The 27,803-nt window shown below is 36.3% G+C and overlaps 1 protein-coding gene across 5 annotated transcripts in view; it reads left to right on the top strand.

Annotated features, from left to right (window-relative positions):
* The window catches only part of JMJD1C (jumonji domain containing 1C), a 363,296-nt gene that overhangs the window by 307,782 nt on the left and 27,711 nt on the right, over nt 1-27,803 (top strand). For 2 of the 5 annotated variants that reach the window (XM_025395493.1, XM_025395494.1), the window contains 10 exons: nt 1,826-1,931; nt 4,783-4,907; nt 6,439-6,582; nt 6,680-6,872; nt 6,979-8,657; nt 13,291-13,463; nt 13,725-15,928; nt 21,868-22,069; nt 23,831-24,045; nt 25,003-25,155. In XM_025395493.1, the coding sequence (XP_025251278.1) occupies nt 1,925-1,931; nt 4,783-4,907; nt 6,439-6,582; nt 6,680-6,872; nt 6,979-8,657; nt 13,291-13,463; nt 13,725-15,928; nt 21,868-22,069; nt 23,831-24,045; nt 25,003-25,155 (5,095 nt within the window). In that variant the 5' untranslated portion in view covers nt 1,826-1,924. Of the gene's footprint in view, nt 1-1,825; nt 1,932-4,782; nt 4,908-6,438; nt 6,587-6,679; nt 6,873-6,978; nt 8,658-13,290; nt 13,464-13,724; nt 15,929-21,867; nt 22,070-23,830; nt 24,046-25,002; nt 25,156-27,803 lie in introns of all 5 variants that reach the window. The other 3 variants (XM_025395496.1, XM_025395495.1, XM_025395497.1) reach the window with 2 other exon arrangements.

The following is a 27,803-nucleotide window of genomic DNA, read 5'->3' on the forward strand; positions in this document are numbered from 1 at the left end:
GAGACTGAGACAGGAGAATCACTTGAACCTGGGAGGCGGAGGTTGCAGTGAGCTGGGACCACGCCATTGCACTCCAGCCTAGGCAACAAGAGCAAAATTCCATCTCAAAAAGAAAAAAAAAGTTTCCTATGTTCTGTTTGTTATAGACTAGACTGTCAGCTGATGTGCATTAAGCGGGTTAGAGTCTGATAGGACTTTCTAAGTGTCCACTGTATTATTGAGGGGTTGCAGAGAAAAGAGATTGCTAGAAAGTTTCTTTGCAAAGTAAAGAAAGACATGTTAATGCCCATTTTTTTTCCTTCCAAAATGACAGATTTTGCCTACTTATTTGTATGACATTTTTTCATTCTAGTATTTTCTTCTGCTATAAAGCAGTACTTCTATATATTTTCCAAGGAACATAGTTAATTTGAAGGCCCTTACTTTGTCCTGTTGGCTTTCACTATGTTTAGGTACATATCAGATAGAATATTTACCACAATATTACTCTAAAAATACAGAGTAGTGCCTTAAAAGCAGTATGAGAAGGAAACATTATACCTGGATAGACTTTGAAGAGTGAAGTATGACCTACTTGATTAGGGGGCCTTTTTTATTTTTTACACTTCAGCCACCTTTTGGCTTTTCGAAGTTGCCAAATTGTTTTTTATTCATCAGATATAGTTCACTTAGTTTAGCTCTTTTCTATTCACTGATTTCCATGATCTGCCTGTCCACTTTTTTTTTTTTTTTTTTTTTGAGACGGAGTCTCGCTCTGTCACCCAGGCTAGAGTGCAGTGGAGTGATCTCGGCCCCACCTGTCGGGTTCACACCATTCTCCTGCCTCAGGCTCCCGAATATCTGGGACTACAGGCACCTGCCACCACACCCAGCTAATTTTTTTGTATTTTTGGCAGAGAGAGGATTTCACCGTGTTAGGATGGTCTCAATCTCCTGACCTCGTGATCCGCCCACCTCGGCCTCCCAAAGTTGCTGGGATTACAGGCGTGAGCCACTGCACCTGGCCCTTCCTGTCCACTTTTAAAATAGCTGCCATTTGACAGTGCTGGTTTGTTATTCTTCCCAGCTACTCTCGTGTTACTGCAGCTGATCTCAAATGCAGGAGCAGCAGAGGTACTTTGAGAGAGAGAGAGAACAGAATGTCAGAGTCCAGCAAATTGTGGGAAATCGTGTGATCGTGTGACTCACATCTCCAATGAGAGAGAATCAGTTGTTTCTATGTCTAGATCCACCCTGGTATAAGAGTAATACCATCAATAATGTATTTTTGATTATCTGGATGCTTTGGCGCTAGTATCAAGAAATAAAAATTTTAGCAGTAAAATTACTGGTCAGATGACTGTGAGTAGAACTTAATTTGATGATATTTAAATTAGAACAGAATAAAAGTAGTTTCAAACTCTAGAGGTTAAGTATTATGGGAAGGTCAGTAAGTCATCTGTGTATATATCAGCATTAAAATGTTCACCTCAGTTCTTCTGCCAACACCCTTAAATGACCTGATGTTATTTGATTTGTATATTGCTTCCAACAGTGAATCCCTTAAAAAGATGACGAATAAGGCTATACTTTAAAAGTTAGAAAACACATTAATTTCAGATTTTGACTTTAGGACATTGTTGTCAAGTGTCAAATCTTATCACATTAATTTCTTACGCTCTTTTGTTATACAGTTGCCAATGAACTATAACTCATGAATTTGTGTTTTTGGTACATTTAGATCAAAGGAATTTTCTTCAGTCCTTAGAACGTATAGGAGGGAAAGTCTGTAACATTAATGGTAGGAGAGCGTAACATGGACCTTTCTTTTAATCTATAATTCTAGGACGACATAGACAGCCTAAACCCAGTTCTCAGGGACAACCCGCAGCTTCACGAGGAAGTGAAAGTCTGGGTAAAGGAACAAAAGGTTCAGGAGATTTTTATGCAAGGTAACTATTTTGAAGTTATGCATTAAAGTTTTTTGGATCTAGGCAACTTATCATATTTGGTTTTGGTTATTCAATTGTGTGCAATATAAATAGAAGGCCCAGTCCAATATTTTGAGTTATATATATCCAGGAAAATAATAGCAGAGTCATAATAATTTTCATAGAAAGTTGATAATTTCACAAGTTTATTACCTTATTTGAGCTAAATGCCTGTCATGAAATTACAGCCACACACAGGTGTTTTGTTGACAGAAAACTGCATATTATGGAATTCTTTAGGTGTGTCTTTCCTGGAGAAGGAAGCATTGTTTGCAGTAGAGGGTTGCCCACAGCCACCATTTATTTCCTTTGAAGAATATTCTTCGTATCTGGTAAAAGTGGCCTATTTCATCAGTGCACCTTTTTCAGAAATTTACTAATCTTTTGTTTCCTTTGTTTAGTATGTTAAAACATGTGACCTTCGAACCAGTGGGGTTTGATAATTTTTAGCAATGCCCATTTCTGTCAGTAAAATCATGTATTGTAAATACAGGCTTTTTGGAAATTGAATGGAAAGTGAGACAATATGGCATGAACAGTTGTCGAATGTCTTTGCGAATGGAATTTTGTTGTTAAATTCCCATGTTTATCTCAACCGTCAACTTCCATGCCATTAAGCATCAAGAGAGAATCCCAAAGCTGTTTGCTGTATATGGGCATGTACAGTAGTGGATCATCTACATATTTAATTCTTCCTAGGTTAAATATTCTTTAAACTTTTCTATGGAGAATTTCAAACACATACAAAAATGGAATATTTCAGTGAATCGCCTATCTCCCAGCCCCAATAACTATCAAATCTTGGCTGATCCTGTGTTGTCCATACCCCCTTCTATCAAATTTCAGACATCACCCTATTCTATCCTTTTTTTTTTTTTTTTTTTTTTTTTTCTGGCTCTGCTGCCCAGGCTGGAGTGCAGTGGCCAGATCTCAGCTCACTGCAAGCTCGGCCTCCCGGGTTTATGCCATTCTCCTGCCTCAGCCTCTCGAGTAGCTGGGACTACAGATGCCCACCACCATGCCCGGCTAGTTTTTTGTATTTTTTAGTAGAGACGGGGTTTCACCGTGTTAGCCAGGATGGTCTTGATCTCCTGACTTCGTGATCCACCCATCTCGGCCTCCCAAAGTGCTGGGATTACAGGCTTGAGCCACCGCGCCCGGCTCTATCCATTTTTTAAAACAAAACATGCTGAAACATTATTCTGAAAAAAGTAATAGTTTTTAAATTTTAAATAGTAGGTATTGTAAGTTTTCATTTGTCTTATGTCAAATATTTTAACAGGTTTGATTTGTTTTTTTAAAATCAAGGGATTCCGAAAAGGTCCACACATGGTGATTGTTTGGTACATCCCCTTTGTTGCTCTTTTTGTTACCTTTCCTTGCAATTAATTTGTTGAAGAAACCAGGCAAATAGTATAAAAATAATATTTTGTTTCTGCATTGTATCCTTAGAGGAGAAAAGATTAAGGGGCAGTATAGTCCCTATTCATTCTATGCAGAATTGTGTGAGGCTGACTCTAACCTATGTTAAGTAGTGGGAACAAACCAGTGTGTAAACTGTTTGTTAATGGGAATTGAAAACTGATCATATTTGAAGTTACTCTATAAGCATGTCCTATATTATTTAGAAAAAGTAATACAAAGTCTTATTCTTCAATAGTTAGAAAAGACTGAAGTTTATATAATTGATATGGCTACTAAACTGTTTACGTATCACCTCCCTTAAATTATAGCCAGTCAACATCTTTACTTTTCTCTAGATGAATGTATTAAATTTACAGGTCATATGGAATACTTTCTACAGTTCATTGATTTATATATATATTTTTAAAGCTGGCAAAGGATTAATTGTTGAATCTGTTGTAACTGTAGAAGAAAGAACATCAGAAAAATAAATTCAGTCCCAGATCTTTGACTTAAAATTTTACCTAATCTGTCAACCTCTCATTTTCTTGATTTTTGTAAAAGGGCTAACAATACTTAAGAGAGAGAATTAAATAAGCACTTGAAAATTTTGAAAGCACTTTGTAAATTATTAAGGTACAGCAGATTTTTCCCTTTCAGTTCTTTGTTAAAGTATTTGATACCATTTTAATACCTGTGAATTAAAGATCATTTTCATCTCAGTATCCTCTTCTGTAGAGTGACTTGTTTTATTAGACATATCTGAATATCTGTAGATAAATATCTTTAATATTTAATTTTTAAATTTTCTAATGGATATCTATACAAGAATATCCTTTGAAAAAGTGAGTTTAACACCAAAGTGTACCATATTTTGTTAAAAATTTTTAGTGCTGTATGTATAAATTCACTTAGCCAATCTCTTTTTTAAGACTTTTAGCAGCTTTTCCTGGCTGTTATAGCAAATCAAAATTTGTAGTTGTTTATGGTAAAGTTTTGGCAACTGGAAGACTCAAACAAACATCAAGTTGCAAGTTAACCTTCCTATTTCAACCATGGAAGTCAACTTCCGCAATCTTACTAAGTAGCTTTGTGACCTTACTACATTCTACACTATTGTAACTTTGCATTTTGAACTGTTCTCTTACTAACTTGTGATCCTAGAAACCTTCCTTCTCTCTTATTTTATTTCTGTTGAATCAGGAAGTATGTAGGTCTAGTGCAGTGTATATAGTAACTTCAGAATGATTCATTTGAAAGGATATTTATTTACTTCTAAAACATTTTTTTGAAAACTGATAGTTGGATATATTACTGTTATACACTAGCTCATGTTTCTTCTAAAAGGCAGTTATTAAATGAAAATGTCTCCATTTAAGACATTTCTATTTCTTGTGTTTTTTTTAAGGTCCTTATTCCTTAAATGGATACAGAGTGAGAGTATATAGACAAGACTCTGCCACCCAGTGGTTTACTGGCATAATTACTCATCATGATCTCTTCACCCGCACCATGATCGTTATGAATGATCAGGTAAATAGTTCGACTGATATTTTTGTAGAGATTTTAAAAGTTCAGATTGTCTGTGCCCCCCAAAATACATCAACAATTTGATACTAAATAATTTTTTTCTCTATGGTTTTTGGTCCTGTAATTCTAGTAAGTTTAAGTGTATCTGATATTTCATAGAGGTCATTTCAGGTCATAGGGAGACAGTGATGCTCAATTTATTTCAACACTGATAAAATCAGGTCCTAAAATAGAGGCATTAAACTCTTTTAATTGATTAGTCTTTTCAAAATCCTTAGATCAGCTAAAATTTTCTTTCTCAGAGTTGCAGTTTTTCTGTCCCTCCAGTAATAAAAATGTTTCCCAAATCGTTTCTTTTCATCAGTGAAAACTTAAACACAAACGCTACAGTTCTTCTCACATCAGATGTCAGTGTTGGTATGCTCAATTAAGTTTTATGGTGAATCTTAAGGATTATAGGTTTCCTATGGAGTTTCTTTGTTTTGTTTTGTTTTGTTTTTGAGATGGAGTCTCGCTCTGTCACCCAGGCTAGAATGCAGTGGCATGATCTCAGCTCACTGTAAGCTCCGCCTCCTGGGTTCATGCCATTCTCCTGCCTCAGCCTCCTGAGTAGCTGGGACTACAGACACCCACCACCACACCCGGCTAATTTTTTTGTATTTTTAGTAGAGACGAGATTTCACCATTTAACCAGGATGGTCTGGATCTCCTGACCTCATGATCTGCCCACCTCGGCCTCCCAAAGTGCTGGGATTACAGGCGTGAGCCACCGAGCCCGAATCCTATGGAGTCTTAAGTACCAGTCTGAAAGTCTTGAGATTTCAGGTTTTTTTTTTAATACAAAAAGTATTCATTTTTAAAGCTGTTGTTTATGTAGAAAAAAATATTTATACCTTCCTGCCTGATTGGATTGTGGAGATTATCTGATAGAGCTCTTTTATACACAATTCAAAGTGAATACTTTGGTTAAAATGTAGATAAAATGTTAAATAAATGTTATTCTTTCATTGCGTTTGATTTTTTTCCCTAAAACAGTGACAAACTTTTACCTCTTAAAGTAGAAAACTGCCTTGAATTGTTAAAATAGTTTTAACCGCATTTTAAAAATTATTCATTTGCACAATTTTTATCTTTTTCTTCTCCCTAGAGTCTACCTCTGAGTTTTATTTTAGAACTGCTTTTTGAAAATTGCTTTCTGTTTTTAAAATACATTTCATATCTTGGCATCTGTGCTTTTGTTTTGAGTATCATTGTTGGCATCTGTATTCTTGATTAATACCCTTGTTTTTCAAGATGTACTTGCAGTAAATATATTTGCTTTTTAATTATTGGTTAGCAGTTGAAATGGTAAGTTTCAGAATGTTAAAAAGGTAATTTTGTCTTAAGTGAATAAAGTAAATTATTGTAACAGAATCTTATAAATTAGGGATCCCAAGCTGATTTCTAAACATTTCTACCGAGTAAAGAAATTATACCAAATATTTGATTAGCTCATTCTATTTAATTTTTGTTTTTGTTTTGTATCATGGATTAGGTACTAGAACCACAGAATGTCGATCCTTCTATGGTTCAAATGACCTTTCTAGATGATGTTGTTCACTCTTTGTTAAAAGGTGAAAATATTGGCATTACATCACGACGCAGGTCTCGTGCCAATCAAAACGTCAACGCTGTTCACGTATGTATGTTATTAGGGATGGATTTCTGTAAAATATTTTTCCTTAGGCTAGTAGAAACCAGGCAGTAAACAATTACTGTTAATTGGTTGTTTTTAGAGCCATTATACACGTGCTCAAGCAAATAGTCCCAGACCAGCAATGAACTCCCAAGCTGCTGTACCAAAACAGAATACGCACCAGCAACAGCAACAAAGAAGTATCCGTCCAAATAAGAGGAAGGGCTCAGATAGCAGTATACCAGATGAAGAGAAGATGAAGGAGGAAAAATATGATTATATATCACGAGGCGGTAGGACCCACTTTTTTTTTAAGGGAATGAAAACAAAACAAAAATACATTTTAAAATATGCTTATTTAATGTGAAAAATAAGATTGTTCTTTCTTTAATCCTACAGAAAACCCTAAAGGTAAAAACAAACACTTGATGAATAAAAGAAGGAAACCTGAGGAGGATGAAAAGAAACTAAATATGAAAAGACTTCGAACTGACAATGTTTCAGACTTTTCTGAGAGCAGCGACTCAGAAAATTCAAATAAGAGAATAATAGATAATTCATCAGAACAGAAGTCAGAGAATGAATTGAAAAATAAAAATACTTCAAAAATAAATGGAGAAGAAGGAAAACCCCATAATAATGAGAAGGCAGGAGAAGAGACCCTAAAAGATAGCCAGCCTCCCTGGGATCAAATACAGGAAGATAAAAAACATGAAGAAGCAGAGAAGCGGAAGTCTGTTGACACTCAGCTTCAAGAAGAAATGATTATCCATTCATCAGAACAATCCACAGTTTCTGATCATAATTCTAATGATTTACTTCCTCAGGAATGCAGTCTGGAAAAAACACATACCATGGAATTACTACCAAAGGAGAAGTTTGTATCCAGACCACCCACACCAAAATGTGTTATTGATATTACAAATGACACTAATTTAGAAAAGGTGGCTCAGGAAAACTCAAGTACCTTTGGCCTTCAGACACTTCAGAAAATGGATCCTAATGTTAGTGATTCAAAACACTCTATTGCAAATGCAAAATTCTTAGAAACAGCAAAACAAGATTCTGACCAGAGCTGGGTCAGTGATGTAGTTAAAGTGGATCTTACCCAATCAAGTGTTACAAATGCTTCTTCAGGAAATGATCACTTGAACATGGAAAAAGAGAAGTATGTCTCTTACATTTCTCCTTTAAGTGCAGTTTCTGTCATGGAAGATAAGCTGCATAAGCGAAGTCCACCTCCAGAGACTATAAAATCTAAACTTAATACTTCAGTAGATACTCACAAGATAAAATCCAGTCCGTCACCTGAAGTTGTTAAACCCAAAATAACTCATTCTCCTGATTCTGTAAAGTCTAAGACCACTTATGTGAACAGCCAAGCTACTGGTGAAAGAAGACTGGCAAATAAGATAGAACATGAGCTGTCAAGATGCAGTTTTCATCCAATTCCTACTCGAAGCAGTACATTAGAAAATACAAAGAGTCCTCTTATCATTGATAAAAATGAGCATTTTACAGTTTACAGAGATCCTGCACTTATTGGGTCAGAAACAGGAGCTAATCATATTTCACCTTTCCTAAGCCAGCATCCTTTTCCTCTTCACTCCTCATCTCATAGAACCTGTTTAAATCCAGGTACCCATCATCCTGCCTTAACTCCTGCACCCCATTTACTAGCCGGATCATCTAGTCAAACTCCATTACCTACCATTAACACTCATCCTCTGACTAGTGGTCCACACCATGCTGTTCATCACCCTCATTTACTTCCCACTGTGTTACCTGGAGTGCCTACTGCCTCCTTACTTGGTGGCCACCCACGACTAGAGAGTGCTCATGCCAGCAGCTTGAGCCACTTAGCACTAGCACACCAGCAACAACAACAGTTGTTACAGCACCAGTCACCTCATCTTCTTGGACAAGCCCATCCTTCTGCTTCATATAATCAGCTTGGACTTTATCCAATTATTTGGCAGTATCCAAATGGAACACATGCATACTCAGGACTCGGTTTGCCTTCTTCTAAGTGGGTTCACCCAGAAAATGCAGTTAATGCTGAAGCTTCATTAAGGAGGGTAAGTTACACTGTAGTTTGCCACATATCAATATAAATGAACATGTACAGGTGCTTTTTCAATATTCCATCTATTTTTTAGGTCATTTCCTATTATAAAATATGTTAGAACTTTTCGGTTGTTTTTCCATACACTTAGTAACCTCAAGAGTGGGAGCTGAAACCTCAGAAAAGCCTGTTTATAAAAAGAGTTAGTTTAAGGAAGTAAAACTTTATAGATTGTAATATTTATTATACATATAAATTTTGGGTATATTTTCTTTTTTTCTTTTTTTTTTTGAGATGGAGTCTCACTCTGTCACTTGGGCTAGAATGCAGTGACATGATCTCGGGTCACTGCAACCTCTGCCTCCTGGGTTCAAGCTGTTCTTCTGCCTCAGCCTCCTGAGTGAGTAGCTGGGATTACAGGTAGCTGCCACCATGCCTGGCAAATTTTTGTATTTTTAGTAGAGACGGGGTGTTACCATGTTGGGCAGACTGGTCTTGAACTCCTGACCTTGTGATCCACCTGTCTCGGCCTCCCAGAGTGCTAGGATTACAGGCATGAGCCACCGCGCCTAGCTGATTTTTGGTATAAAAATTATACCAAATTATGCATAATTATAATTATACAATAATTATGTGATAATTATAATATATAATACAAATTATACATAATTGTTTTGCTCAGCCAAATTCCCAGAAATGAAATTTCTAAGATTTATATAAAATTGTAAGGCTTTTGATAAATATTATCAAATTATTCTTAAAAACAAATTATTATATTCTCCAGATGTGTATTTGTATATTAATGGTATAGTATGATGTTTGACTATTTAACCCCCTTGTTCCCTTAAGGGTGTTCAAGGTTGCAGATTCCCAGTATTTGAGGGTAAAGCTGCAGCTGAGATTTTGTCTGCCTAACACAGTATTGCTGAAGGTGGTGGTATAAGGCTCTTGTTCATTCATGAGCTATGTGGTTTCTATAGCAAATTCATTTTTACACTAAAAAATGGTTGTTGAGAGCAATACTTGCCCCGGTATAAAAAATGGAAAAATTGATATCACTTTTAAACTCCCAGGAGACAGCCTTGTCCTTTGTACATCCTAGGATGCTCATCAAGTATCCCCCAGAATCTTTTTTTTAACACCTTGTTTGTTTTCGTGGTTAAAATACACACACGTACATAACATTAAATGTGCCATCTTAAACATTTTTAAGTATACAGTTCAGTAGTGTTAAGTATGTTCACATTGTTGTGCAGCAGGTCTCTAGAACTTTTTCATCTTGTAAAACTGAAACTATAACCATTAAACACTAATTCCCCTTCCCCGCCCGCCCTTGGCAACCGCCTTTCTTCTGTTTCTGTGGTTTTCATGACTTTAGATACTTTCTGTGAGTAGAATCATAGAATATTTATCCTTTTTTTACTGGCTTATTTAGTTTACTACAATATTCTTGAGGTTCATCCATGTTGCAACATGTGACAGGATTTTCTTCTTATTTGAGGCTGTATAATATTCCACTGTATGTATGTGCCCTATTTTCTTTCTCCATTCATCTGTGTGTGGACACTTGCATTGCTTTCACCTCTTGGCCATGGTGAATAATGCTACAGTGAACATGGGTGTTTTTTTTGTTTGTTTCTTTGTGGGGTTTTTTTTGAGACGGGGTCTTGCTCTGTCACCCAAGCTCTAGAGAAGAGTGGCGCGATCTTGGCTCACTGCAACCTCTGCCTCACATGGGTGTTTTTAACACCTTAATGTCATCTTTTTTGACAGCTTTCTAAAGTAAAGTGAGATCACAGTTGGGGGTGGTGATTTAGAAGGCAATTTTAGTGACTTTCTCTTTTACTCAGGGATAATATTTTTTACATATAACATTAGTGATGCCAATAGATAAAAGCATGCTGTTCGTCATGCCAAAAGTTTGTGAAAGGAGAGATTATGTTTTGGGTAGACAGTGGCCACGAGTCTTCTTATCATTCCCAAGTTGTGATGGATACACTTTTTTTTTTTTTTTTTTTTTTTTTTTTTTAGATGGAGTCTCACTCTGTTGCGAGGCTGGAGTACAGTGATGCATTCTCAGCTCACTGCAGCCTCTGCCTCCTGGGTTCAAGTGATTCTCCTGCCTCAGCCTCCCAAGTAGCTGGGACTACAGGTTTGCAACACCAGACCTGGCTAATTTTTTGTATTTGTAGTAGAGACGAGGTTTCACCATGCTGGCCAGGCTGTTCTCAAACTCCTGACCTCAAGTGATCCGCCTGCCTCGGCCTCTCAAAGTGCTGGGATTACAGGCATGAGCCATCAAGCCCAACCATGTGATGGATTAACGTTGATGATAAGAGGCACCAAATGGTTGATGCTACATCTTGCATAAGGTCTACCAGTTTTTTTTTTTTTTTTTTTTTTTTTGAGACGGAGTCTCGCTCTGTCACCCAGGCTGGAGTGCAGTGGCCGGATCTCAGCTCACTGCAAGCTCCGCCTCCCGGGTTTACGCCATTCTCCGGCCTCAGCCTCCCGAGTAGCTGGGACTACAGGCGCCCGCCACCTCGCCCGGCTAGTTTTTTTGTATTTCTTAATAGAGACGGGGTTTCACCGTGTTAGCCAGGATGGTCTCGATCCCTGACCTCGTGATCCGCCCGTCTCGGCCTCCCAAAGTGCTGGGATTACAGGCTTGAGCCACCGCGCCCGGCCTAGGTCTACCAGTTTTGAAAGATGTTTCCTGTGGTTTATTCCTGTTGCAAACATGGACTCCTTTTGGCTCTACTTTCATATGACCTTTGGCATTTAATGAAGTCTCACCAGTGATCCCCACAGTTTATTCTGCACCAGCATCACCACATTTGAGTTTGACAAGATCTCAGTTCCAGAATTATGCTGCCATTGATCACAAGCTTCCCATTACCATTTTGGAGGGTGCTGTTGATCTTGTGGTAGATGGGAATCCTACTAGAACCTGTATGTTACATAGTCAAACTCAGTGAAGAATCACTACTCACTATATTATCCTCTTTACCAGAATAGAAAGCAGGCCTGGTGGTCCAAGTGCCCATATTATCCTCTTTACCAGAATAGAAAGCAGGCCTGGTGGTCCAAGTGCCCTACTGCACTCACATTATTAATTCAAGGTTTCTGTTTTTATTGTTGCACTCACATTTTTATTCTGACCCTTCATTCTCATGTCATTAACGTAGCTGCAGCTGCACAAAGATAAGCTAGCTAGAGGAACCCAGGGGAGCCAAGAGCTTGCTAAAGATTTGTGTCTTTTTCCTTAATATCCAAACTCTGGAAAACGGATTTAAGTAACTTAAAAATGGCTTGGAAAGGAGCAGTACTCAGTATGTGTCACATATATATGGACTTAGACCATGACTGTCTAGCCTCCATGTTTATAAGTACATAAAATATTTTACTAACTGGTCATAAATGTGTTAAACTAAAAACAAGTGTATCGGATTTTTATTTGTTATATAAAATTACAGCATAAAGGAGTAAATTTGAATAGCATTTTGAGCAAAAAATAAAAATGTCTTATCCTCTACTGTTAACCAAAAGTGAAGAAACAATACAGGCATAAGACACTATTATTAAGAAATAATTTTGAATGGCATTTTATACATCAAAACTTTGTTGTCATTGCCATAATTGATTGCTGTTTAAGATTTCTGGATCTTGTGGAACTGAGGCCGTTTGAGACACATATTTGATCCTTATGTGTATATTTATGTATTTTTCTCTTATGTGGGGTTTATGGCTATAGTGTATGTTTTTAATCTAATTTCATAGCAGTATATTTTTGGCATGATATATTGCTTTTGCATTATTTTAAGAAGTAAAATGTATTCCCTTTGTTAGGGAATAAATTAGAGAAAATACAAAGGAGATTGTATTTTCCTGCTATTTGACTGTCATCCTGTTAACAAATTCATAAAACATGTTCTGGAAGAATGTCAGTGAGTCAGAATATAGAAAAATCCTTAAGCATGTAATCAGATAGCTGCATGTCTCGATGTAGAGGTTGCTGTCACCTTATATTCAGTTACGAGACAGGCAGCATATTGATGTAAAAAATTAACTTTATTAGACCTCTATACCTCCAAGGTTAATGGTCCAATCTTGTTTATAGCTTAGAGTGAAATGGGGAGTGCATTTGGGTTTTGAAATGTAATTATCTGCCAGTTGTCAGTAAATTGTTACATTGGAAAAGTTAATTATTTCTGTTGACAAAAATTGACAAATTAATTTGGTTATAATTTCTACTTCTGGTGAAATGTGTTTTAGGAATATTCTGTTTTTACTGTTAGCAATATATATTCTTTTGCTGTTAAAATCTTAGGAAATCATATAAGCTAGGTTCTGTATATGGCATTTATAGTAAATTAAAGGCACTGATTTCAAGATCTATTTTTAGTAAGATGACAATAAGTTATTCTTTAATACTGATTATGATATGGAAAAATCTGTATAATTATGTTATTATTTGACTATTTCTCATAAGATGTATTTAGAAAAAGTTACAAGTTTCCCAAATAAGCTGCTATTTGAATGAACTCATAAACCACCAAGATCATACCCAGTCCTACTGTGACACGGTGTTTAGCTTTTTCTAGTAACTGAAATCTAGGTTTTTTGTTTTGTTTTGTTTTTAATAGAATTCTCCCAGTCCTTGGCTACATCAGCCCACCCCTGTGACCTCAGCAGATGGTATTGGATTACTTAGTCACATTCCTGTCAGACCTTCCAGTGCAGAGCCTCATCGGCCTCTTAAAATTACAGCCCATTCCAGTCCACCACTGACAAAAACTTTAGTAGATCATCATAAGGAGTAAGTTCACCAATGCTTAAAAATTATAAATACCTTGTTCATAATTTTTCTTAAATTCGCCTTTTAAACAGTTAATTTTAAGTTAACACATATCTTAAGATTAGGCTTGTTCTGTTTTGATATTTCTTCAAATTTGTTATAATAATAGAGTACATGCAAAGATGTCTTTTACTTTTATAGTAGAATGATATTGCATAGAAGCTATCTTTGTATTTTGCAAGAAATAGTGGTTACAGAAATATTTGTGTATTTTCTTTACAGAGAATTAGAAAGGAAAGCTTTTATGGAACCATTACGGTCTGTTGCATCCACATCAGCAAAAAATGACCTGGATCTAAATAGGTCACAGACTGGAAAAGATTGTCACTTACATAGGCATTTTGTGGATCCAGTATTAAATCAATTACAGAGACCACCCCAGGAGACTGGAGAGAGATTAAACAAATACAAAGAGGAACACCGTCGAATTCTTCAAGAAAGTATTGATGTTGCTCCCTTTACAACTAAAATCAAGGGACTTGAGAGTGAGAGAGAGAATTATTCCAGAGTGGCATCATCATCGTCCAGTCCTAAAAGCCATGTCATCAAACAAGATATGGATGTAGAACGCTCAGTATCAGATCTTTATAAAATGAAGCACTCAGTGCCTCAGAGTTTACCCCAAAGTAACTATTTCACTACATTGTCTAATAGTGTGGTCAATGAACCACCAAGATCATACCCATCCAAAGAAATTTCAAATATTTATGGTGATAAACAGAGTAATGCCCTTGCAGCAGCAGCAGCTAATCCTCAAACTCTGACTTCATTTATAACATCTCTTTCAAAGCCTCCACCTTTGATTAAACACCAACCAGAAAGTGAAGGTTTAGTAGGCAAGATACCAGAACATCTTCCTCATCAGATTGCATCTCACTCAGTAACAGCCTTCAGAAATGACTGTAGGAGTCCTACCCATTTGACAATTTCTTCTACAAATACACTCCGCAGTATGCCTGCATTACATAGAGCACCAGTATTTCACCCACCAATCCATCACAGCCTGGAAAGAAAGGAAGGCAGCTATAGTAGCCTTTCCCCTCCAACTTTAACTCCTGTGATGCCAGTAAATGCTGGTGGTAAAATTCAAGAGTCACAGAAGCCTCCAACTCTAATACCCGAGCCAAAAGACTCTCAGGCAAATTTTAAGAGTTCTTCAGAACAGAGTTTGACAGAGATGTGGAGACCTAATAATAACTTCAGCAAAGAGAAAACCGAATGGCATGTGGAGAAAAGCAGCGGAAAGTTACAGGCTGCTATGGCATCTGTCATTGTGCGTCCGTCTTCTAGTACAAAAACTGATAGTATGCCAGCAGTGCAGTTAGCTTCTAAAGATCGAGTTAGTGAAAGATCTTCAGCTGGGGCACATAAAACAGATTGCCTCAAACTAGCAGAAGCCGGAGAAACTGGAAGAATCATTTTGCCAAATGTGAATTCAGACAGTGTTCACACAAAATCTGAAAAAAACTTTCAGGCTGTCTCACAGGGCAGTGTTCCCAGTTCAGTCATGTCTGTAAATACAATGTGTAATACCAAAACGGATGTAATCACATCTGCTGCCGATACTACCAGTGTTTCCAGCTGGGGTGGTTCAGAAGCAATTTCTTCTTTATCAAATACCATTTTGGCCTCTACATCATCAGAATGTACATCTTCAAAAAGTGTCAGTCAGCCAGTGGCTCAAAAACAAGAATGCAAGGTCAGCACCACAGCACCAGTTACGTTAGCCAGTAGTAAGACAGGAAGTGTTGTTCAACCCAGTTCTGGGTTCTCAGGCACAACTGATTTTATCCATTTAAAAAAGCACAAGGCAGCATTGGCTGCAGCTCAGTATAAAAGTAGTAATGTCAGTGAGACTGAACCTAATGCTATAAAAAGTCAGACACTTTCAGCCTCCCTTCCTCTTGATAGCACTGTAATCTGTAGTACAATTAACAAAGCAAACTCTGTAGGAAATGGGCAAGCTTCCCAGACAAGTCAACCAAACTACCATACTAAACTGAAAAAGGCGTGGCTCACCAGACATTCAGAAGAAGATAAAAATACTAATAAAATGGAAAATTCAGGGAATTCTGTATCAGAAATTATTAAGCCATGTTCTGTCAACTTAATAGCCTCTACATCTAGTGATATACAAAATAGTGTAGATAGTAAGATCATAGTTGATAAATATGTAAAAGATGATAAAGTCAATAGGAGAAAAGCCAAAAGAACTTATGAATCTGGCTCTGAAAGTGGAGACTCAGATGAAAGTGAAAGCAAGTCAGAGCAAAGGACTAAAAGACAACCTAAGCCAACTTACAAAAAGAAGCAAAATGATTTGCAGAAGAGAAAAGGTGAAATAGAAGAAGATTTGAAACCCAATGGAGTTCTCAGCAGGAGTGCCAAAGAAAAAAGTAAACTGAAGTTGCAAAGCAACAGTAATAGTAAGTCAGTTACTTTGTTTTATCTCAGGTAAAATGGGCTGAATGTTTTAGCTGAATTAGTGTGCTGCTTTAAAGATCAGTGAGCTTTTAAAGGCATCCTTTGTCTTCATTTGCATGCCTTACCTTTATGTGTATGCTCACTGATCTCGTTTCTACATTTCACAAACATTTCCCCTTTAAGAGGAAATGAGAGAACACTTATTCCTCCATTTTTAAAAGGACTTGTAGAAATATATGTTTTACCTGACAGTCATTGTAGGTAATTTGCATAACTCAGCGTGGAATTTAGTAGTTACTCGTATTTTGGCCATTTTTAAGAATTGTCAAAATGCAGTTATGGCTGTCACACCAAAAGTGGATTCGTAATATCAGCTAAGATATTTACCTCTACCAAGATGTAGTCAGGAAAGAAATTCTACTCACATATGCATATTTTGAGGCACATTTCTAGAAGACAGTTACACTTGTCCCTGGGTATACCTGTGGGGGATTGGTTTCAGGACCCCACCCCCCACGGATACCAAAATTCACAGATGTGCACATCCCTTATATAAAATAGCATAGTACAGTCATGTGCTGCATAACAACTTTTCAGTCAGAATGCACAGCTGGGCACAGTGGCTCACTCCTGTAATCCCATCACTTTGGGAAGCTGAGGCAGGAGGATCACTTGAGCTGGGGTGGTTGAAGCTGCAGTGAGCCATGACTGCACCACTGCACTCCAGCCTGGGCAACAGAGCAAGACCATGTCTCAAAAAATAAACAAAAAATGATGGAATGTATATATGACAGTGGTCTCATGAGATTGTAAGACTATGTTTTTATTATACCTTTTTCTTTGTTGAGATACGTAAATACTTTGTGTTACAATTATCTATAATATAAAGTACAGTAAATACTGTACAGCTTTGTAAGCTGGGTTTGTGTAAGTACATTCTATGAAGTTCCCACAATGAGGAAATTGCCTAATAGTGTATGACTATATTTGCGTGAAACCTACACACATCCTCCCATATACTTTAAATCATCTCTAGATTCCTTATAATGCCTAACACAATCCTTACACATCACTTCATACATGCAGGATTGAACATAGTACTCTGCACATGGCAAGTTAAAGTTTTGCTTTTTTGGAACTTTGTAGAATATTTTTTTCTCTTGAGTATTTTTGATCCATGGTAGGTTGAACCCATGGGTTTAGAACCCACAGTTAATGGAGGGCCAATTTTACTTCAGAGTAATATGAATGTGGACTATATTTCACTCTTATATCATCTGGTGACAAAATGGGAAGCTTATGGAAATTATTATCTATTTAATGCTGCTCATTCAAACAGTCCTTAATGGGTAAAAATTAATATAAGGGGAGGCTTGTGGTTTTGTGTATTCATTTCGATGTTAAAGAATTGCCAAATTAATAGCTTCAAAACTGATTTTATATCCTTTGTGGCAACAGCTGGACAAACTAAGGGATACTTAACAGTAATATTCACTATAAAGTGTTTCTATATCATTTTACTGTAGTAGTAGTTTTTCTCAGTTTGCTTATTTCTTTTTAGGTATGTTGCACAATGCAGAAAGCACTTAGTTTCACTATGTCCGTGTGTTCATCCACATACAATATATGAAATATCTGTGACAGTGTGGACACTCAAGAAGTACTTTCACAAGCACTTGGATGCTTGAAGGCTCCCATTTGTGCTTTTTAACTGAATGAGGTTTTCCCACATGCCTGTGTGGAAACCAGAGGCAAAGTGAAGGAGAGGAAAACAGGAGGATGGAGTCATAGAAAAGGACAGTCAGAAAGTGAAAGAACAAAGGACAAACTCAACTAGAGCCAGAGACTGACAGACTGAAATGCAAGCATAGTCAGAAGACAGAGAGGGGGATTAACATCGAAGGATACCTGCCATTTACTTGAATATTGGATTATATACAGAGTTGCTTTTTCTTATGTGTTCCCCTTACTCTCCCTCACTGCCCCCATGAATTCATAATAGGCTTAGTGTGAGCAATTTAATTGTTTCTTTTCTGTTTTATATGACATTTCCTTTGGTGTTGGGTGTTTAGATACTTGAGTAAAACTTAAAAAGCAAAAACAAAAAAACCAGATAGGTACCTTCCAGGTTTTAATGCCTAGAAAACTCTCGTGAAGTTAAATTTATAAAATTAAGTCTTAGTGAAATACGTATTCTCTTTTCATCTTGAGATGAATATACATATTCACAAGTAAGTTCTAAGAAAAGGACCAGAATGAGTGCCTATTTTCTCCCCAGGTTGTAATGTTTAGTCAAATCTCGCCTGCTTGGTAACTAGCATGTAGCTTTAGAGAGGCTGTTTTATGACCCATTTGTTCACCAAGTCCAAAGTAATATTAAGTCAATATTAGATGTCATCTGTTAATTGTGGACAGAGTTGACTTGCTTTTCTTCTAGGCTACCTAGAAAAGTTTTTTTTTCCTTAAATATTTTTTAGAGACAGTCTCCCTATATTGCCCAGGTTGGAGTGCAGTGGCTATTCACAGGTGTAACCATAGTGCACAACAGCCTCCAACTCCTGGTCTCAGGCAGTCCTCCTGCCTCAGTCTCCTGAGCACAGAAAAGTTCTTTAAGTTGGTAGTTTTCATAAGTCAGGGAACTTCTAAATATGAATGGATTATCTACTTCATAGATTAAATAATGTCCATTCTCTTTCTAATGTTTAATAGAATTGTCATCAGTCATGGTCAATCAAAAAGAATGAGTTAGGCTTACACCTCAACTGTGTAATGTGATTACGTACGTCATGATACATGTATAATTATATATTTTATATACACATACACATAATAGTGTGTTTCTTAGTACATTAAAGCTAGATATAATAGATTCTGTTTTATCTACTGTTTTGGAATGTTTTCCTATCTGCTACCTTTTTGTTTCTCTTAATTAAAAGTCAGCCACTTTTTCGCCACTGATTTTTATGTTTCATTTACTTCTATCTTACATTTTATCTAATTTTTACATTTAATTTTATGATCTGAAACTGCCACTATATTTAAATACATAAATTCTACAATACACAAAACCAGTGGTTTATGATCACAGTTAATTTCTGTATCTCCAAAAAAATATTTTTTTAAGGGGGTGGCACATTAGAGATTAATGTTTGGCGAGTATTTGTCTCTTATTTTCTTCCTCCCCAGTTTTCTGTTAGAGTAGCTATTTGTGGATTTGCTACTAGAGAACTAAGGTTCTTACTATAAATGAAGAAGTATCCATTGAGTTAGGTATTTTTTTGTTGACTAAGTATCTTAATCTCAAACTTTTAGATTTTATATATTGCCAGTAAAGTATATATATATATGGAATTGAAGGATGAAGTTTTCTTTATTGTACAAATACTATGACAGTTAAATTCATAAAAGGAGTTAGTTGCAGTCGTGTGTGGCCTTGTCTAGAAGCAAAAATTATAATATCAAAAGCTCTCCGTATGAATTGGGCCTTTTAAGTCTTTGTACTCATTTATTATTTTATTGAAAAAAGCTCCAAGTGCCTGTTTTGTGTCACATAATTGAGATTTGCACTTTGAAATGTCTGATTCTTTAGTACTATCTAACTTGTTCACAGTGGTATGGTGATCCATACTCTGAACTGTTCCATTATCTGGAATTAAAGGCATATAATAAAAATGGAAATAGACTGTATTTAGTTTATTCTAGTGTAATAAATTGAAAAGTAAATAGATGATTAGAAGCAAGTGTATCAAATAAAAGCTTTTATCAGCAGTATAACAATTCTGTCATTCATTCCAACTTGTAAAAACTGAATATTTTACACAGTTCATAGGAAAAATCTGTCTTTTGCACAGTGGAGGAAATAACCTTTTCCATAAGTCTTCTGGAAATGGGTTTATACCATAACTGGGAGATGTGGTGTGTGGTTATACACGTGGGTGTTTCTCTAGTGGATTAAGCCAAATGCCTTACCCTAAATTAGAGACAGAGAGGGGAAAGCATGTAATTACAAAGAACGAGGCAGCAATTCTAGAAGTGCTTAATAATTGGACCTGATTTCAAATGGGCCACTCCATATGGTTTATTTAAACACAGTGCTTTCTAAGTTTCTGCAAGAAGTATATAGTCTCAGGAGAATAGCTGTACCTCTGATCCACACATTGGGCATGATTAGAAAACACAAGGGTAGGAAATACAGTTTATTCTTTCTGCATGACAGAAATAGCAAACTGTAAATCTAATGTCTGACATATAGATACAGTAATATGGGTGCAGTAAGAATACAATTAGAAGTTAAAGCCAACAACTAATTGCTGATGCCAACATAGCTTGCTTTTATTTTATTTATATATATTCCAGCCTGGAATCCAGTGGCACAATCTCACCCTACTGCAACTTCTGCCCCCTGGGCTCAAGCAGTTCTTGTGCCTCAGCCTCCTCAGTGGCTGGAATTACAGGTGCGTGCCACCACGCCTGCCTAATTTTTGTATTTTTAGTAGAGACAGGGTTTCACCTGTTGGCCAGACTGGTCTCAAACTCCTGGCCTCAAGTGATCCACCCACCTCGGCCTCCCAAAGTTCTGGGATCACAGGCATGAGCCACTGCGCCTGGACCCCAACATAGCTTGTCTTTTTTTTTTCTTTCTTTCTTTTTTTCTTTTAAGGACAGAGTCTTGCTCTGTCGCCGGGCTGGAGTGCAGTGGTGCAGTGTCAGCTCACTGCAACCTCTACCTCCCAGATTCAAGTGATTCTCCTGCCTCAGCCTCCCGAGTAGCTGGGACTACAGGCACATGCCACCATGCCTGGCTAATTTTTTGTATTTTAATAGAGATGGGATTTCACCATGTTGGTCAGGCAGGTCTCAAACTCCCGACCTCAGGTGATCCGCCTGCCTCAGCCTCCCAAAGTGCTGGGCTTACAGGCAGGAGCCACTGCACTTGGCCAACTTGCTTTTAAATAAATATGTTTTTAAAAATTTTAATAGACAACATTTAATTTTTGGAGTTCCTCTCAGTCCAGAAATTCTTCCTACTCTCTAGATGACAGATGACTTGAGCCAGTGTTCTTATACTTATTAAACAGAAGTCAGTGAATGTGATGGAGCAATGATGTAGAGTATGTAAATAAGTTGATTTTGTTTTCATATATTAGACTGTAAAATGCATTAGAGTTTTGTCCTTTTTACTTTTTTGATAGCTTTTTTAATTCATCAATAAAGATAGCCAAGTTAATTTTTTTTTCCTTTTACTTTCTTCGAACACTTTTATTTTTCTAAAAGACACTGCCACCATCAGTATGTTGATATCAAATGCAGGGTATTATAATAAAGGAAAGATGTTAGGAGAAATAGCTCAGCACGTCTTCTCCCAAATACAGGTATTATAAAATTACCACTTGTCTTAATGAGCCACACTTACCTTGGAAAATCAGATGTGTATTTCAATAGAAATATGTTGAGACTAACCTGTAGTTTCTAAATATATAAACCTTTGATCTTTACGTTCTTGCTGTGGATCTTGAAAGAGCTTTCTCCTACATAAACCAACTTTTGGTATAGAAGGACTGTATTTTCAGTTATTGATATACACAGAATATGAAAATTCTTACATTTGCTGTTATACATACATGAATATTTAATATTTAAAGAGTTTAGTCAGCTGGAAAACTTAGTTCTCCATTTTCAGTACCCTGACATAAGAGAGGTTCATTTGGTTAGTAGAATTGGTTAGTAAGTAAATAGAAATGCTGCTGCAGACTTTTTAGTCATTAATTGGTACCTAGAGCTGTTAATGTCTTTGCTTCTTTACTGAAGTCTTACTGTATTATCACAATATACTGACTTGAATTTCATGTGTATATATATATATATGACTTGAATTTAATCTCAAGGAGTTTAACTTTCTACAAAGCATAACCTTGCTAAAACTTTCCTACTGATTTTACAGCTGGCATTCCTCGTTCAGTATTGAAAGATTGGCGTAAAGTCAAGAAGCTGAAGCAAACTGGGGAATCCTTTTTACAGGATGACTCCTGCTGTGAGATAGGGCCTAATTTACAAAAGTGCCGAGAATGTAGACTTATTCGCAGTAAAAAAGGAGAAGAACCAGCTCACTCACCAGTATTTTGTAGATTTTACTACTTTAGACGGTAAGTGGAAATATGAGATTGGGAAAAAAGTAATTTATTGATTCGGTATTGGAAATTATATAGTTGTTATTCTTAGTGTCCCTTTTGGATGGGGGAATAAGTCTTTGAGTCTCCATGTTTTGGAAACATTATAAAAGAGTTATTAAATGTTTTTTGTGCTAACTTTTAACAATTTCTAACTATTAGACTAAATACATAATTATTACTTATGTTCTATATGACCTTTCTGTTCTGAGAGATTTATTCTTAATGAGAAAAAGGTTTTTTTCTGAACAGTTGTTAACCTATATACTAATTTTATATAAATATTATCAAATAATAGTTTAAAATTAAAAACTTAAAGGTAGACTTGTAAGAGTTCAACTAAAGAATAGCTGGATAACCCAGACAGTAAAGACTAATTAACATGTCACACTCCAGAATCAGTCATTTCTAGTTGTGAATTCCATCTCTGTCCCTTAGTTCCTGTGTGAGTTTATTAACTATGGTAGGACAGCTAAGCCTGTCTCATCTGCAAAATGTAAATGTTAGTACCTACCTAACAGAGCTTTAATGAAGGTTAAATGAGATAAAGTATGCCAAGTCCTTAAGCACATATGAAATGCTCTATTGTTAGCTGTAATTACCTGAGAAAGGTAAGAAACTCAGTTTCTCTGTAAGAAACTGAGACACTTTACTCTGCTGAATACACTATGCTAGTAGCCCAGTATAGACCTCCAAAAATACGTGTTGATAAGAATGGACCAGGTTCTCTTTCTTCCTCACTTTGTAGCCAACAATCCCCAAAGGACAGACAATTTCAGGGAATAATTATAAGAGGTAATACCCATGGAGTGCAGAAGAGATGAAAAAAGGAATCAAAAGGAAAGTAGGTTTGAGGTGATAAGAAAATCTAGGAAAAGTCTGAAGTAAAGAAATATTCAGGCAAACATTATACCATAAAACCAAAATAAGATGCTGGGTTATGACAAAAAGGAGAAATTTGGTTTAAAAAGAAGGAAACTTTGGAAAGATAATGAAGATATGAAAAATAGGGATAAATGAAATGTTGCTGTTCATATGAAAAACACAGTATGACTTATATTTTAGACATCACCTATTTGAGAGTAAAGAGAGTTAAGTACAAGATAATTGAGGAATAACCACCAGCCAGTAAGAGAATGGCAATTTTGGCTTCCATTTACTATAAACTTCTCTGAATAGAGTAGTTATTTGGATATCAGAAGCTAAGAGCAAGTAAGCACATCAATGGGGTTGCTATAAAACTATTAAGAATTTCATCCTTGTTCTCAGTCACTTCAGTAATGTTTCAATTTAATTAATGAAAATATATGTATACTTGGCATTTTTAAAGTCCTCCTCGTGAAAGGCTTAAGTTGATTTAGGGCATTTCAGCTTTAGTGATTCCTGATTTAGATTATGTATAAAATAATAGCATTGCTCTGGGCAACATTGGACCCACATTTTTACTCTTGTCATTCATCAAACACTTAAACAGTTTTCATTTTGTTGGAGTTAAGTAAATATAAGTGATCTAATTTCTTGAAATAACCTAAAATTAGTACTACTTATTGCCATTTGCATAACACCTATGAGTTATTTAAATTAATTCAATAATTAGTGTGTGAAGAATTAACCTGTTTTTAATGTAATTCATATTTTATAATACAATATAAACATAATTATAAATTTACAACTTTAAAGACTGGACTTACATTTTAATATGTTGGTACCTAATGCTTTTATGTTTTAATATTTCAGGTTGTCATTTAGTAAAAACGGAGTAGTTAGAATAGATGGTTTCTCTTCTCCTGACCAATATGATGATGAAGCTATGAGTTTGTGGACACATGAAAATTACGAAGATGATGAACTAGATATAGAGACTTCTAAATATATCTTGGATATAATAGGTGATAAGTTCTGTCAATTAGTAACATCTGAAAAAACAGCTTTGTCCTGGGTGAAAAAGGATGGTAAGGAAGTTAAATATAACATGAACTGCACAAATTTCGTTTTAAGAATTTCTCTTTGAATTATGTTTAATCTGTGAAAGAAGTCCCTAATCTTATCTAATCTTGTTTTTTAATTATGTTAATGATACCTTTTTACAATATGTATTCAAGGTTACAGATATTTTCCTGTAGAGGGTGAATTGAGTCAATTAACCATTTATGAAATCACAATAGCATTTTGCTGTTTCTGCCATTACAACATAAATTAATGTGTTAAACCCACTTTGGATGCAAATTGTGAAATTTCAACATTTGGCTTATAAAGACATAATCTACCCCAATTATTTGTATTGGAATCTCACCTTTACTCCCTGTTTAACTGTTTCCTTTGGCAAATAACCTGTCTGGGTATCAAGCAGGTCTGGAAAATAGGAAAGATAACTATGTCGTTAATTTGTTGAGAAAGTTACGTTAATTATGTTTACTTAAGTACTTAATAGTTCGTAACATAGTAGACGCTCTAAATATTAGCTTCTTTTCCTTCCCTTCCTTGAAATCACTGGTTTGCCCCTCAGGGGACACTTAGCAATAACTGGAGACATCTTTGGTTGCATAACTGAGGGAGTTAAGGATATGTTGCCAACATCTAATAGGTAGAGGCTACAGATGCCACTGAACAGTCTGCAATGCACAGAGTAATCCCTCCTAACAAAGAATTATTCAACCTAAAATGTCAAAAGTACCAGAGTTGAGAAACCCTGCTTACATGTAAGCCATTTTAATTTTTCACCTATGATCATTTGTGAGTCTTCTAAAGAGAATTACTAATTATTTCAAGAAGTCTATTGGTCTTCAGTTAATATAGCCTTGAAAGTTCTCGGTTTGCCTTTACATTTTTATTTCTTCTGTATTTCAGCCAAAATTGCCTTGGAAAAGAGCATGTTTGCCTTTAAAATTTTTGTTTTTTCTGTATTTCAGCCAAAATTGCCTGGAAAAGAGCAGTGAGAGGAGTCCGGGAGATGTGTGATGCATGTGAAGCAACATTGTTTAACATTCACTGGGTCTGCCAAAAATGTGGATTTGTGGTCTGCTTAGATTGTTACAAGGCAAAGGAAAGGAAGAGTTCTAGAGGTGGGTATATAAGTTTACATAAATTGAAGTTTTTATAATATTTTCTCTAGGATCACTCTTCTAGAACATCAGCTGTGTTGTTTTATTCCTACCTTCCTTATTAATGTATTAAGGAATTTTTTTTTTCAGTTTGTTTTTAAGAGGAGAAGTAACCAGTTTATTAATGGCTGTATTTTCTAGAATTAAATTGCATCTACACCCATCAGCCTCATGAGTGTATCCATCTTCTCATTTCAGTCAGATAGTTCCTTAATGTAGCCCAAATTTAGGTTCGGCTTTGTTGCTTTAAGATTCCAATGTGTGGGCCAGGCACTGTGACTCATGCCTATGTGCTTTGGGATTAGGCAGGAGGATCACTTGAGCTCAAGGGTTCAAGGTTACACTGAGCTTTGATTGTGCCACTGCACTCCACTCTAGGGGACAGAGCAAGACCCTGTCTCTATTGAAAAATTTTTTAAAAGACTGCAATGTGGTAGAAGCCTGAAGTCCTCTAGGACCTGTGAATTACACAGTCATACTTTATAAGTCACAGTTGAATACTTACTAGTGTAAATGTAAATTGATTTTCCTAAATATTGGTCTTTAGAGTACAAATACAAATGTTGAGGAATATGCGGCCACCCATCCCATTTATCCCCATTTTTCTGTTTTGTTTGGAGACAGCGTCTCACTTTGTCACCCAGGCTGGAGTACTGTGGTGCAGTCTCAGCTCACTGTAGCCTCAAACTCCTGGGCTCAAGCGATCCTCCCACCTCAGCCTCCTGAACAGCTGGAACTACAGGCACACACTACCATACCTCACTAATTTTGTTGTATTTTTCATAGAGAGAGGGTTTCATCATGTTGCCCAAGCTGACTCCAGTTCTTAGAGAATAAAAAAGAAATCTTTATAATTTGGAAACAACCTTTCAATTATTTCTAATTTCTAGGTAAACAAATGGCACAAAAACAGTGTTCTGTTTATTAATACAGCTAGAGATAATGTAAAGTTTAAAAAAGGAAGTAGGCCGGGCATGGTGGCTCGTGCCTGTAATCTCAGCACTTTGGGAGGCCAAGGCCGGCTTCCAAAGATTGCTTGAACCCAGGTGTTCAAGACCAGCCTGGGCAACATGGCAAAACCCTGTCTCTACAAAAAAATACAAAAACTCAGCTGCGCATGGTGGTGTGTGTCTGTAGTCCCAATTACCTGGGATGCTGAGGTGGGAGGATCACCTGAACCCAGGAGATGGAGGCTGCAGTGAATTGTGATTGCCCCGTTGCACTCCAGCCTGGGTGACGCAGTGATACCCTGTCTCAAAAAGGAAGTAATTAAATGAATCAAAAGTGTTTTAGATAGATTATCCAAGGCAATTTTGGAAGTGACTACCTAAAACTGGTATTGAATTTTTTGTTGGGAGTAGAGTTCTGATGAAATAAGAGAATTAGAACTGTGGAAACGTTAGAATTATTTAGTATAGATTGTCTGTCTCAAAGTAATGAATGTCATTTTCATTTCAGGCAGCTCTTTTTTCAGAGTAGTATATCAGGTAGATGAACCACGATTTAACCATCAGTATTTTCTACTGATAGGATTACCAAAGTCGCTTACCCTTTCTTACCAAAGAAACCTGAGCAAATGTGAAAGCATAGCTGAACATCTACAGCTAAGTGTTTCTGGGATATGCAATAAATACGTTAATATGAGTAAAATGTGAAACCATAATACATGTATTTTGACATTTTCAATTCTTATAAAACTTGATGACATGATGTGCATTTCAAATTCCTTTTTCCTGGTTTCATATTACTTTTGGTTTTCCTTTGCCAAATTAAAAAAGTTAATTTTAATTTACTCTGTTTTGCTGTGTTGTATGTATGTATATATATGTAAGCTACCATAAATTCTTTCTTTGAATAAGATAAAGAGTATTAAAACTAAATTGATGTATTACTGCTGATTTTCTTTTTCTTCTTTTTTTTTTTGGATGTTGTCATTGAGACAGAGTTTCACTCTTGTTGCCCAGGCTGGAGTGCAGTGGCGCAATCTTGGCCTCCTGGATTCAAGTAATTCTCCTGCCTCAGCCTCCCAAGTAGCTGGGAATTACAGGCATGGGCCACCATGCCTAATTTTGTATTGTTAGTAGAGATGGGGTTTTACCAAGTTGGCGAGGCTGGTCTCAAACTCCTGACCTCAGCTGATCCACCCACCTCAGCCTCCCAAAGTGCTGGGATTACAGGCGTGAGCCACCACACCCAGCCTGCTGATTTTCATAGTAGTATTAATTTTGAAAGTATAGTCTTGTTAGTTACCATATCATTCTTTTAAGTGTAACTTATGCCTTGGGTTATTGTCCGTACTATCTAAATATCTATTTTACTGTTAAATATTATAATAAAACTGAGATTGAGTAGGTTTAATATATAGCTTCATGTAGTGGTAATCAACATAAGTGTCTAAAATATAAGCAATATATAAAACATTTGCAAGTTACTATGTAGGTTTTGCAGAGGAAAGTCACAGCTTTTAAAGGTGACTAGTTTTAGATTGGGTTTGAATTTTATTGAATGTATATTTTTATGACGCAATAGTTCTAGATTTTTTTTTCTTTTTCTTTTTTTTTTTTTTTTGAGATGGAGTCTCGCTCTGTCACCCAGGCTGGAGTGCAATG

The sequence above is a fragment of the Theropithecus gelada genome, chromosome 9 (genome assembly GCF_003255815.1).
Source record: "Theropithecus gelada isolate Dixy chromosome 9, Tgel_1.0, whole genome shotgun sequence".
NCBI lineage: Eukaryota > Metazoa > Chordata > Mammalia > Primates > Cercopithecidae > Theropithecus > Theropithecus gelada.